This window comes from Pelophylax lessonae, assembly GCF_965119305.1.
Source record: "Pelophylax lessonae genome assembly, chromosome: 3".
NCBI classification, from domain to species: domain Eukaryota; kingdom Metazoa; phylum Chordata; class Amphibia; order Anura; family Ranidae; genus Pelophylax; species Pelophylax lessonae.
In genome coordinates, this window is record NC_138770.1 from 508,310,024 (window position 1) to 508,324,645 (window position 14,622).

The 14,622-nt window shown below is 42.8% G+C and overlaps 1 protein-coding gene across 6 annotated transcripts in view; it reads right to left on the reverse strand.

Annotated features, from left to right (window-relative positions):
- The window catches only part of BIRC6 (baculoviral IAP repeat containing 6), an 807,095-nt gene that overhangs the window by 718,892 nt on the left and 73,581 nt on the right, over nucleotides 1–14,622 (reverse strand). For all 6 annotated transcript variants that reach the window (XM_082252286.1, XM_082252283.1, XM_082252284.1 and 3 more), the window contains exon 4: nucleotides 8,355–8,548. In XM_082252286.1, coding sequence (XP_082108412.1) covers nucleotides 8,355–8,548 — 194 coding nt within the window. The remainder of the gene's footprint in view (nucleotides 1–8,354; nucleotides 8,549–14,622) is intronic.

Sequence of the window (14,622 nt, forward strand, 5' to 3'; positions counted from 1 at the left end):
CAGTTCCCCATACACACTTAACTCACAGCAGCATGGACGATAATATATGTACCTGGATAGAAAACGGATTATGAGCAGGTTACCCAAAGGCTCTGTCCTGGGACACATTTGGTTTAAAGGATATAGAGGTTGGTATAAATTTACTTGAATCTTCGGGTTTGCTGATTAAACTAAGCAGGGCAATAACTTCACAGGATATTGTGATATTGAAACTTCACAAGAAATAAAAAGAATAGGCAACCACATGGTGAATGAGGTCAATGTTGAAAAATGGAAAGTAAGCACTTGGGGGCTAAAAACATGAATGCAAGTTACTCACTAGGGGTAGATACTTTGGGGGAATCCAGAAAAGAAAAAGATCTGGGGGTCCTAGTAGATCACAGGCTCAGCAATCGCATGATTCAAATCTGTAAAGAAAAGCGCACGCAACCTCGGGCAATAACGCTTTAATAAAGGACAACAACACAGTACATTGGAATTGCACTCACACTTTTCCTTTAAGACAATCGCTTTACAGCATTCCAACAGGAGCTACTCGCTCCTCCCGTCCCTCCAGATGGTGACTCTGCGGTCTCCTCATCCGCGGCTGCCGCCGCTGTTTCCCCACTCTCCTTCACTTCCTGTGTTGCCTGGTCACCGGATGCCGGTTCTAGTGCGCCTGCGCACTATACCAACGTAATCTACGGCGCCTCAGGAGAGCCTCAGCCAAAGCCGGAGCCACAAGTTGTACGGAGCTGCGAGGTGGGAGATTCAAGACACGGGTGCACTGCCTCTGCTGTTACTACGGACAACGCGTTTCGGAGGCGGAGCCTCCTCAGGTGAGGAAGGAGGCTCCGCCTCCGAAACGCGTTGTCCGTAGTAACAGCAGAGGCAGTGCACCGTGTCTTGAATCTCCCACCTCGCAGCTCCGTACAACTTGTGGCTCCGGCTTTGGCTGAGGCTCTCCTGAGGCGCCGTAGATTACGTTGGTATAGTGCGCAGGCGCACTAGAACCGGCATCCGGCGACCAGGCAACACAGGAAGTGAAGGAGAGTGGGGAAACAGCGGCGGCAGCCGCGGATGAGGAGACCGCAGAGTCACCATCTGGAGGGACGGGAGGAGCGAGTAGCTCCTGTTGGAATGCTGTAAAGCGATTGTCTTAAAGGAAAAGTGTGAGTGCAATTCCAATGTACTGTGTTGTTGTCCTTTATTAAAGCGTTATTGCCCGAGGTTGCGTGCGCTTTTCTTTACAGATTTGAAATGTTTTGATCCGCCCCCCCCCCCAGTGGAGTGAGAGGAGCAGCAGCAACCAGGACATTTCAGCTATAAAACATACAAACAAAGGAGGTGAATACATGGACAGCGCCATGGGCTGGTGAAGTACTCCTCTTTGTACTTGTTGTATATCAGCATGTGCAGGATCTGTCCTTCTTGATCAGCAATCGCATGCAATGCTAAGCTGCAACAAGAAAAGCTAGTAGACTATTAGCATGCATGAAAAAGGGTATCTCTACCATACACTGTGGATGACCGATTAGTGTACCGTGTAATTGTAGTGACCAATCACAGCAGATCACATGACAATTGTGCACAATGGATGGCTTCCATTCATTGTGTACTATTGTATTAATCTCTGATTGGTCACAGTGATCACATGGTACAGACAGGGACAATCACAATAGTAGCATTATTAAAGGCAATCAGTGAGTAAAAAAAAAAAAAAAAAAATCATGATCGCCTTCCCAGAGTAGTACAATGTTATGTTAACACCGTATTGCCCTGGTCACAGTATGCGAAAGAAAAAAAATGTAAAAATCTGCACACATACACACACACACACACACACACACACACACACACAGTGCTGCGAGCGTCGGTTGTGTATACGAGACCTGTTCAACATCAAGAGCTTCCTCATTATTTGGACTCCAGTTGCCCACAGGACCTTTTCTGGGGGGGTGCACTTCTCTGATAGACCTCCAGGGGAACACCATGCTATTTGCTAACTGTGACCCACCAGGCAGATGTCTTTTTGAAATCAGTTTTTAATGGCAAACAGTGGAAACGATATGCTATGCAGTGGATAAGTCTAGCTACAGATGTCAGATCTACCCCTGAGGAAGACGTTTTTTGACTTCGAAATGCATTGGGTATTTCTCGTTGTTTAGGCTGACAACCACATGTACTATGTATATCATGTAATGTACTGTTTGGATATTTTAATATTTTCACAAACTTTGATATTTAATAAAATTTACTTTTTCAATATTACTTTTGAAATTTATGGAAGTGCCTTAAAAGTCCCACCACAATGGGAAAATCTTTCTTTCCTACCAATCAAGGGATGTGGCACCTCATTGGTGAGCAATCTGTTTCTAGTATATGTAGGATCGTATGTCTCTGAGATTACTTCACTAGCCACGCCCCCTAACAGTTAGAATCATGCCCCTAGGGACACACTTAACCTCTTGATCACCAATAAAGTTAACCCCTTCCCTGCCAGTGTCATTTTTACAGTAACAGTGCATATTTATAGCACTGATTACTGTAGTAATGTCACTGGTACCCCCAAAAGTGTCAAAAATGTCAGTCAGGGGTCCAATCTGTCCGCCACAATGTCGCAGTCCCGCAAAAAAAAAAAAAAAAAAAAAAAAAATCGCAGATCGCCATTACTAGTTAACCACTTACCGCATACTGACGTACCCGTACGTCGGCAGACTTTGCGGGGTTATACCGGGATGATGCCTCTAACTAGAGGCACCATCCCGGTACCGTGGTTTAGAGCCGCCGGTTAGCTTTCCGTCGGTAACGACCGATGATGCTCAGGAGCCGCTCGATCGTTACCCGGGTGAGCAGGAGGGGACGTCCCCCTCCCGCTGCCTTCCGTGGCTTTGCTCGGGGCTCCCATCCCACCGGGAGCCCCGAGCACCCAGCCGGCACATCCGCCGGCTGGATGGAGTCCCGATGAATGCCGGAAACGGCATCGATCGGGTCACCGATGACGTAACTTCCAGGTTACTGTGCTGCAAAAGGCGGCAAATTTTAAAAAACGGCTGTATGCAAAAAAGCAGTTTTCGGCATTTTGCATACATGGAAGTGTAGTGGAGGGGTCTAGGGTCTTTTAGACCCTCGATCCCTCCATAAAGTGTACCTGTCACTACATATTGGTGTCACAAGGGATGTTTACATTGCTTGTGACAGCAATAAAAAAGTGATCAGAATTTTTTTTTTTTTTTTTTTTTTTTTTTAAACCTGTAATAAAGTTAAAAAAAAAAAAAAAAAGGAAAAAAAAAAATTTAGCCGCCCCCGTCACCGTTAGCTTGCGCACAAAAAAAAAAAAAAATGTATACGCAAGTCGAGCCGCGAATGAAATCGCTGTTCAAACTACACATGTGAGGTATCGCCGCGATCAACAGCGAGAGCGTGTGCAATAATTAAAAAAAAAGAGCTACACTAACTCTAAACTGGTAACCGTTAAATTTAAAGCGTCGCCGATTGAGATCTCTATTGACCGTAGTTTGTCGCCATTCCCACGAGGGGGCGCAATTTTAAACCGTAACATGTTGGGTATCTATTTACTCGGCGTGGCATCATCTTTCACAATATACAAAAAAAATGGGCTAACTTTACTGTTTAGTATTTTTTAAATGCAGTGAAATGTGATTTTTCAAATTTTTTCCCAAAAAATGGCGTTTTAAAGACCGCTGCGCAAATACCGCGTGACAAAAAATTTTGCAATGACCAACATTTTATTCTCCAGAGTCTTTACTAAAAAAAATATATATATATATATATATATATATATATATATATATATATATATATATATATATATATATATATATATAATGTTTGGGGGTTACAAGTAGTTTTCTAGGAAAAAATACTGGTTTTAACTTGTAAACAAAAAAAAGTGTCCGAAATAGGGCTGGGGCTTAAGTGGTTAAAAAAAAAAGACAAAATCTTTCCCGTAGTTAGTAAACGCAGTAACTTTTGCGCAAACCAATCAAAATATGCTTATTGCGATTTTTTTTACCAAAAATATGTAGCAGACAACAAATTGGCCTAAAATGTTAAAAAAATTTGATTTTATTTATTTATTTATTTATTTTTGAGAATTTCATATAAAAAAAAGTGAAAAATAGGTGATCTTTTTTTGTTTATAGCGCAAAAAAAAAAAAAAAAACGCACAGGTGATCAAATACCACCAAAAGAATGCTCTTTTTGTGGGGAAAAAGGACGTCATTTTCATTTTGGTACAACGTCGCACAGCCGCACAATTGTCCGTTAAAAGTCACGCAGCGCCGTATCGCAAAATAGGGCCTGGTCATTGAGCAGCCAAATCATCCGGGGCTTAAGAGGTTAAATGAAATGGTTGTTAAATGAGGAGCCACATGTAATCAATATTTTAAGCATTCCTAACTACTATACTGTACTCTGGAAGAAAAAAAAAAGTCTAAAACACCAAACTCCAACTCAATAACATTGTTTTAATTTGGATAAGTACCGAAAACAAAAATATAAACAAAAATCCTGTACTGTACAATACAAGGATGTACAGTACCCAAAAAGCTGGCCGCAAGTCTGAGTGGTCGTTAAACCTGTGTGTGTGTGTATATATATACATATATACACACACACACACACACTAACGTTCAAAGGTTTTCATGACACACATACATATTATAATTATATATACACACACACACACAGTATGTCACAAAAGTGAGTTTACTCACATTTTTGTAAATATTTTATTATAGCTTTTCATGTGACAACACTGAAAAAAAAAAAAAAAAATGACACCTCTGCAATGTAAAGTAGTGAGTGTACAGCTTGTATTACAGTGAAAATGTGCCGTCCCCTCAAAACAACTCAACACACATTAATGTCTAAACCGCTGGCAACAAAAGTGAGTACACCCCTAAATGAAAATGTCAAAATTGGGCCCAGTGTTAAAATTTTCCGTGGCCACCATTTTCCAGCACTGTATTACCCCTCTAGGGCATGGAGTTCACCAGAGCTTCACTGGTTACCACTGAAGTCCTCTTCCACTCCTCCATGATGACATCACAAAGCTGGTGGATGTTAGAGACCTTGCCCTCCTTCACCTTCCGTTTAAGGATGCCCCACAGATGCTCAATAGGGTTTAGGTCTGGAGACATGCTTGGCCAGTCCATCACCTTCAACCTCAGCTTCTTTAGCAAGGCAGTGGTCATCTTGGAGGTGTGTTTGGGATCGTTCTGTTGGAATACTGCCCTGTGGCCCAGTCTCCGAATAGAGGGGATCATGCTCTGCTTCAGTATGTTAGTACATGTTGACATTCATGGTTCCCTCAATGAACTGTAGCTCTCCAGTGCCGGCAGCACTCATGCAGCCCAAGACCATGACACTCCCACCACCATGCTTGACTGTAGGCAAGACACACTTGTCTTTGTACTCCTGACCTGGTTGCTGCCACACACTCTTAACACCATCTGAACCAAATAAGTTTTATCTTGGTCTCATCAGACCACATGGCATGGTTCCAGTAATCCATGTCCTTAGTCTGCTTATCTTCAGCAAACTGTTTGCAGGCTTTCTTGTGCATCATCTTTAGAAGAGGCTTACTTTTGGGACGGCAGCCATGCAGACCAATTTGATGCAGTGTGCGGCGTATGGTCTGGGCACTGACAGACTGACCCCCCCCCCCCCCCCACCCAGTCAACCCCTGCAGCAATGCTGGCAGCACATATACGTCTATTTCCCAAAGACAACCTCTGGATAGGACGCTGAGCACGTGCACTCAACTTCTTTGGTCGACCATGGCAAGGCCTGTTCTGAGTGGAACCTGTCATGTTAAATCACTATGGTCTTTGCCATTGTGCTGCAGCTCAGTTTCAGGGTCTTGGCAATCTTTTTGCCTAGGCCATCTTTATGTAGAGCAACAATTTTTTTTTTTTTTAAGATCCTCAGATTTCTTTGCCATGAGGTGCCATGTTGAACTTCCAGTGACCAGTAAGAGAGTGAGAGCAATAACACCAAATTTTACACACCTGCTCCCCATTCACACCTGAAACCTTCTAACACCAACAAATCACATGACAACGGGGAGGGGAAATGGCTTATTGGGCCCAATTTGGAAATTTTCACTTAGGCGTGTACTCACTTTTGCTACCAGGGGTTTAGACATTAATGGCTGTGTGTTGAGTTATTTTGAGGGGACAGCAAATGTACACTGTTATACAAGCTGTACACTCACTACATTGTAGCAAAGTGTCATTTCTTCAGTGTTGTTCACTTTTTTGAGATACTGTATATATACACACACATATACATACACACACATATACACACATATACACACACACACACACACACACACACACACACACACACACACACACACACACACAAACTCAGACAAAAACTAGTTTGTGAACTCTTTCTTACAGACTAAATAATACACACTGATTTGGTTTTTTTTTTTACCAAAGAAATGTAGCAGTATACATTTGACCTACCTTTACGAGAAAGATTTTAATCATTTTTATAACAGAAACAAACACGTGTTTTTGTTTTCTAAATTTTCAGTCTTTTTGAGATAATTTTGAAAAAAAGTGAAAAAACCCAGAGGTGATTAAATAACACCAAAAGCAAGCCCCATTTTTGTGCGAAAAGAATGCTAAAACTTTAATTTTATTTGGGTACAGTTTTGCATGATTGCACTATTGTCAAAGTGTGACAGCGCTGAAAGCTGAAAATTGGCTTGGACGGGAAGGGGGTTAAAGTGTCCAGTACTGAAGTGGTTAAAATTATTTTTAATTTTTTTCATGCAAACATTTTATCCCAAAAGGAAAAAACAAAACAAAAACTGTTTGCTGTAACCGACTATAAAGTGTAAGTTGAAGTTTGGCTTCAGTTTGTTAGTGTGACCAAACATTGAACACTACCACCTCCACTGACAATACTACTGTGCCTCCTATCCTCATTCTTCCAGAGTTGTGTCTCTCCAATACAGGTGGTGTGGTACAGGCCAGATCACCAAGTGTAAATAGGGGGGGGGGGGGGGCTTCTGGGAACCATGGAAAAGAGAACAAATGCAGCCACCACATCGAATGATGATTGGGTTTTGGGTTTAATACCGCTTTAAGGGTTACATTAAATTACATTACAATAAGTGTTACATTTAGTCATTACAAAAGTAATTTTAAAACAAGGGTACAATTGTCTTAAAGCAGAACTTTAAACACAGATTTAAGGACAGTAGGGGGTAAGTGATTATTACTTTAAAGTGGATGTAAACCTTTACATATACCCAGTGAAGTGAACAGCCTCAGATGATACACCGTGATGAAAAATCTCCCTACATGTGTTTTTTTTGTATATCTGCGGCCTTCAGCTTTCTACATGGTTTAGAAAGTCAACATTGTGTTAGAATTTTCTTCCTGTTCCAGCACTGGGTGTAGAGTCCTGGCATATACTATGTGTGAGCTGAATGGAGGAAAAGCACACACCCCCCTCCACATTGGAGGCAGTGGAAGGAAGAAACATGCAGAGCTGTGCTGTGAATAGACCAGCTCTCTGCTAATCTCCATGCACCCACCCCGACACAAATCTCTATGCACGCACCCCGACACAAATTTCCAGCTGCTTTTATCTCCTGTGTCAGAGAACTTGTCAGAAGTTACCATGCTGATAACAGAGAAAAGGAGCAGCAGAAAGACACAGACACAGAAACGTTGTACACACGATCAGCTAATCAGACTAACTTTTGCCTGTTTTTTCTTGCATGCTCATCTCATACCAAATGTGAAGAGGTTACTTTCATACGAAAAGTTTCGTATGACAGAATTCAACTTCAGAAGTGATGTCATGTGTTGAATTGTTTTGTATGTGTTCTTTGGTTTCCGAGCATACGTAGTCTTGCTCTTATAATTTTTTTCAGATGAAAAATTAAAACAAAAATCGGACATTGAGTTTTCTAGATTTTATAACCTGCACATTCAGCTTTTGTTGTACGACAATTCACAAACGGCTGTCAAAAGCACAATACTAACGATCCGAAAATCGGCAGATCATTCCTCGGACTAAATTTTACTACCGATTTTCTTCTCTTCTCGTGTGTACGGGCCTTCAGGGCTTTCGAGAGAGGCAAGTTAACACTACAAATATATGTGCCCAGGCCAAATTTCATGAACGGGGTTTACATCCACTTTAAGCCAGTCTTATACAACCAGTTATGATTTTTTTGGTCCATCATCATATGTGTACTACTCTTTATCAACAGAAATCACAAATACAATCAGTTTAAAAAAAAAGTTACAACAGCAGATGCATTAGAAAGCAATTAGAAAGCAATTATTTTCTATGAAAAACAAAATAACCAAACATACCGATCTACAGACCGACCAGGCCCAACACCAAGCTCTGGCCTGGCACTAGGTAGCAAATAAGACAGTCTGTCCATTATAGAAGAGGCTACAGGCAGTGCAGCAATGTTTTGATTTATTTTCTTCAGCTCATTCACAATGGCACCAGTCACAGACTTTAACACATGATGAGGAAGATGAAATGTGACAGTCGCCCACTGCATGAAAGACAAAAAAAATTGAGGACAAGTTTAATATTAAAGGGGGAGTTAGGCAGTACATTTAAAGCTGCTACTTGTAGGTAGAAACTGGCTGTATTACACATTCCATCTGAATAATGTTAAAGAGGTACTAGATTACACTTGGAAAGTGCAAAGAAAAACAAATCTTGAAAGTACATTTTTAGACACTGTGGTGCTGCCAGTCACAGCAATTTTAAGACAAGTTCATCCTGTTTTAGGCTTCTAAGCACAAACTACTAAAATGGATCTAGGTATCCCAACCATCTAAAGTCACTACTGAACAAATGAAACAATTTGCTACCATGGTGTCTTACTACCATTTGTTAAAGTATGTTTTTTGATATTTTCCACTGTTCCTCGGATTAAAAAAATAAAAATAGTAGCTTGAGGGCCAATTCACACTAGTGTGATGACCAGAGGTTTTTTAGAACTGTAAACAATTGCTTTTTTGTGTATCCTGTTCACACTGAACTACAGCACAGCACTGGGCTGCAGTGACCTGCAATAAAATGCACGAGTATTACATTTAGGTTATTTCCATCTCACTCTTATTAAGACAGTAACATAGTAGGTTTTGTACACTTACTTTGTAAAGATGCCACATATTTACTTCCTGGAATTCAGTGACAACTGTTAAAGTGATATCAAAGTCTTTTTTTTTTTTGTTAAAAAAAGAACAAACATGTTATACTTTACCTTCACTGTGCAGTGCTTTTGCACAGAGAAGCCCAGATCCTCCTCTTAACCATCTGCCTACCAATGTATGTTTATAAACTGTGCAATATACAAAGGGTTAAAAAGAAAGCTCATAGCTGCTTCTTCAGCAGTGAGCTTATTGCTCTTTAAAGCCAACAAGGGTTTATAGTGTAGGGTGAGCATGTGTAAACAGACTGCGCCAGAACATGTGAGATATCACCCCAAACATCTACCTGACAGCAATCATTTTAGGGCCACAATTCAAGGTTGACTAGACTAAAGACTTTGAAAGCACTGCCTAATGACAATTTTAGGCTCCATTGTTTTTCATATTTTCAGGGGTGTGTGCAATTTTAAAGCTTGATATGTTTGACATTTACTTGAAACAACCCCGTCCTATATATTTTAGGGGGGGGGGGGGGGATGGTATAATAGGTTTGCTGGAACTTGGATTTATTTTAGTTTTTTCCTGAAATGATTGCATTTCATAAATAGCCATTCAATATCATACATAATAAAAATTTGCATATACCACCATTTTATTCTCCAGGGTCTCTGCTTTCAGAAAATATAGAACAAAGAGTTTAAAGTGATTTTAGCAAAAAAAAAAAAAAAAAAGAAAAGAAAGAAATGTGCAAAAATTAAATTGTCGTGGCAGACAAGTAGTTAAACTACTGGAGTTTGTCAATTCTCCAAGCCTTCATATTCAGCTTACCAACTGTATTGCAGCCAATATTTAAAGTAGAACTAAAGTGGGGGGTGGGGGGGGGGGGGACTTGCATGCAGGCAGGCTATTTATCACAGAAGAGGCATACAAGGTCTCTTCTGCAATAAAATAGACATGTCTGCTCACAGTCTTCTGTGACATATAAACTCCATACAACTCCATTTACATTGCCAGCACAGTCCCTGTGTACTGGGACAACCAACTCCTGTGCATGTCCTCCCACGCCAGTCAAGATGGCTAAAGACCAGCTAACGGAAAGAGCCAGGGAGAAGATGCCAGCTATATCAAGGGACTCCCCTCACGGCCTTCACACCATTGAAGGAGGAAAGTATAGCGACTTGAATTCTGCTTTAAGTTCTACATAGCAACATTTGAGTCAAGCAGGCAGCACAGGCCTGCATTGGAACATGGCATGTACAGTAACTAAAGCTAGAAAACAAATGAAACAAGAGATTGTAGGAAAAAGAAATGCCACCTTACAGGTAAGATCAGATAAAAAGGTATTAAGAGCACAAGATTGAAGTCCCAAGGGGCACAGGGGAGCAATGTGAGCCATGCACTGAACAAAGGCCCTAACTAGAAAGTGTGAGGTCAAAGATCCCTGGTGCTACTGAAAGCTAAATGCCAATTCAGACCAGACTGGAAGAAAACTGGATTACGTCCCACATAGTACACTCCAGGATGAACGTTACTCAACTCCCACTAAGAAAAACAAGCCCTCCAGGGGCATCAGACTTTGAGAAGCTGACTTCCTAGCCTTTAAAATGAATGCAGTGAGAACCACTTGAATGCCTTTTTATTCACATCCTGCAGTGTAGGGGACAGATAATCTAGATTGGCGGAAAGTCATAAATCAAGTTGAGATGATCCAACGACATCACCAGTCCACCGCATAGGCCAAAGGGTGCCAAGACCAGGCGACAAAAGAGTACAATTTGTTGTTAAATAGGCCAGCAGGTCCACATCTAGTGTCTCCCACCAGTAGCAAAGGGTTTGAAACCACTTTTGATAGATAGCACAGTCCACTGGATATAGTCACTGACAGAGCGTATTCCTACCGATTTTCCATCCTAAGAGCACCAGCGGCCGTTCCTTCAGAGCGCATGGGCCAGTGATGTCACTGGCTGCATTTAAGGTAAATATCTCCTAAACTGTACATGTTTAGGAGATATTTACAGTACCTATAGGTAAGCCTTATCATAGGCTTACCTATAGGTAAAAGTTGCAGAGGAGGGTTTACTTCCTCTATTAGACCGTAGATAAAAAGGTCAAACTGACAGTGGACAGGGACATTCGTAAGGTTGGAATTAGGGCAAAGCGCTTAGTCTTGAGAGCAAAGGTTTAGAAGACTACCACAGACTCAACCACGGCTGCATTGGCAGGGCCCTCCAAGGCCAAGAGCTTTATAGAGGAACTCCAACCTCTTGTCTACTGGGTCTTTGGACACTAGGTTATCCTTTATAGGGCTCATAAAGGTGCAAACTCCCTAGGATGTTTTGGCTTAGGACACAAAGAGGGTAACGCAATGCTCTCATTTAAGTGAAAACTGGAAACTATCTTCGGAAGGAAGGACTGATCCGGATGAAGTACCACTTTATCCCTGTGAACCACCAGGTAGGGAGAACGACAGGACAACGCCGCCAGTTCCGACACCCTGCGTGCACAAGTGATAGAGCCACCAAAAAGGCCACCTTATGGAATAAGGCAAGCAGGGGAATCTCCGAAATACTTTCGAAGGAAGGTTTCTGGAGAACTGACAGCACCAAAATTAAGGTCCCAAGGTGGCAACGGAGGTCGTACCGGAGGTACCAAGTGTCGCACCCCTTGGATGAAGTTACGCACCAGGCAATGGATGGCCAATGGCCTTTGGAAGAAAATTGCCAAAGCCGAAAACCTGACCCTTGATAGTACTCAAGGCCAGCTTTTGATCAACTCCCCATTGAAGGAAAGCCAAGATCCGAGCCACCGAGTAAGAGCGAGGGGGAATCCCAAGAAATTCACACCATGCTGTATACGACTTCCACGTACGATGATAAATCTTCCTAGCAGTCGCTTTTTTTCGCTTTAAGCAGAGTGGGAATCACTGAAGCAGACAAACCCATCCTTCAGCACCAGGCTTTCAACAGCCTAGCCGTCAAGCCAGCGACCATAAAGCAGGATGGAAGATTGGACCTCGAGACAGTAGATCCCCCCTGAGAGGAAGTCTCCAGGGAGCGTCTGCAACTAGTCTGACCAGGGGGCGTACCAAGCTCGGCAAGGCCAGTCCGGAGTGACATGACTAGAATCCCTTCTGCTTCGATCCTGCGAAAAAGTCTTGGCAGCAACTTGAGAGGAAAAGCATACATCAGATGACACTGACCCCACGGGGCCACCAGCACGTCTCCAGCATCCGCCAGAGGGTCCCAGGAGGGGGCCACAAACCTCTGTTCTTTTCTGTTGACCCGAGAGCCAACAGATCTACATCTGGAGTGCCCCAACGAAGGCACAACTGCTGGAACACCTCCGGATGGAGAGACCATTCCCCCGCATCTAAAGCTTGTCAACTGAGGTAATCAGCCTGCCAATTTTCCACTCCTGGAATGTGAACAGCAGAGAGAGCTGGAAGAAAGCGCTCTGCCCAATGAAGGATGCCCGCAACTTCTAAGGCCGCATCAACACTTTTGGTGCCCCCTTGGTGATTGATTGACATAAGCCACGGCCGTGGCATTGACCAATTGAATGCGCACTGGACAACCCTGCAAGTGCTCGGTCCAGGGTACTAGGCAAAGCCGGATCGCTCCAGCATATTGATCGGTAACCTGGATTCTTCCAGGGACCAGACTCCTTGAGCAGGCAACCTGCCGAGAACTACGACCCCAATCCAGATAGACTTGCATCCGTGGTGACAATTGTCCAATATATAGGGAGGAAGGATTTCCCTTGCTTGAACATCGGTGACCAAAGCCACCAGATCAGGGACTCGTCTGTGATAACACCCACAAGGAGGGGCGAAAAGCATCGACGCAATTTTCGGTTGACGGCTGTACCAATTACGTCACTCCTGGATACCGGTGGAACGCAAACAGGAAAGAACGCACCACGAGCGGCCACACACTACCCAGAAGCCTCTACAATTCATCTCACTGCAATTTACTACTGCCATATTTTAAGTGTGAACTCTGCTTTTATTAATAAATATTGTTTACACAGTATCACACTATGGAGAGGTGTTTCTTCCATGGCCACTGAATATTTTGTCCACTTGGGGGATACCAATCATCTACTTTATAAGTCCATCTACCAGTGGGGGATCCATCTGAAAACCCATCAGGAGAGCTAATCCTATATCTTACCGAACCTAAATGTGTCTGACCCACATGCAATATTGCTAGCGGGTCCACTGAGTCTGGTAAGTAGAATACTTATTGGGAATGGACCTGCACATACTGCACGTTATACTCACGGATTGGCACCGATTTGTTGTTTACAAAGATAGCACTGAGCACATTGCCCTTTCCCTCACTGAATACTTGCAAAGTTTGGAATTTTTGAGAATTTGAGGGGACATTACATGCATTTTATTGTATAGCACCAATTGCACTTTATATTGGTCATTGATTTTTAGGGTCAGACCAACAAGGGGTGATTATACAATTCACCACATTGTGTTCTTTTATTTTTTATATTTCATATTTTTATATTTTCTTTTAGCACTTAAATGCACTTTATATCGGTCACTGAGCACAGACCCATTATTAAATTTGTTGCGATAATTATCTTGGCAATTGGATTAGAATTCACAATTTACACGTTTCTTGCACTGTGTTTAGAAATAATTGAATTCCTTGGTCGCCTGGCTCAGCTGGATCTGAATGTCTAGGGAATTTGGATTCTTGTTCCATTTGAGAAGGATTTCTTTCTGGAGGATCCTCGTGTGGAATTGAGCGAAGGGAACCGCCTCGAAGGACAAAACCATCATTCCCAGAACTCTCATGCAGGTCCGAAGGGAGGACCATTTTGCTGGACAGCAACAGCTGTACCACAGTCTGGAGTTTTTCCTGAGGAAGAAACACCCTGGCTGACGATGAGTCCAAAGTAAGGCCCAGGTAATCCATTCTCATTGAAGAGACCAAGCACGACTTCTGAAGGTTCAGAATCCACTTAAACTCCTCCAGAGTTCTCATGGTGATTGCCAGATTTGTTTACAGCACCATAGGAGACACCGCTTGAAGAAGCAGATCGTCCAGGAAACCCAGGACCAATATCCCCAGCTGCCGCAATGGCACCAGGATCGAAGCCAACACCTTTGTGAAGACCCAAGGAGCAGAGGCGAGACCAAAGGGCAATGCCACAAACTGATAGTGATTCTCTCCCATGGCAAAACGGAGAAACTGCTGGTGTCCTGCACAGATTGGGAAGTGAAGGTAGGCATCTGATGTCTATGGAAGAAAAGGAAATCCCCCTGATGTAGGGAGGCCACCACCGTGCCAACCAATTCCAACCTGAACTTTTGAACTCGCACAAAGCTTTTAAGTGCTTTTCAGGTCCAGGATTGGAAACACCTTGCCTTCCTTCCTGGGAACCATGAACCGGTTCGAATAAAAGCCCTGAAAACGTTCCACACATAGAACAGGAACTATTACCCCCT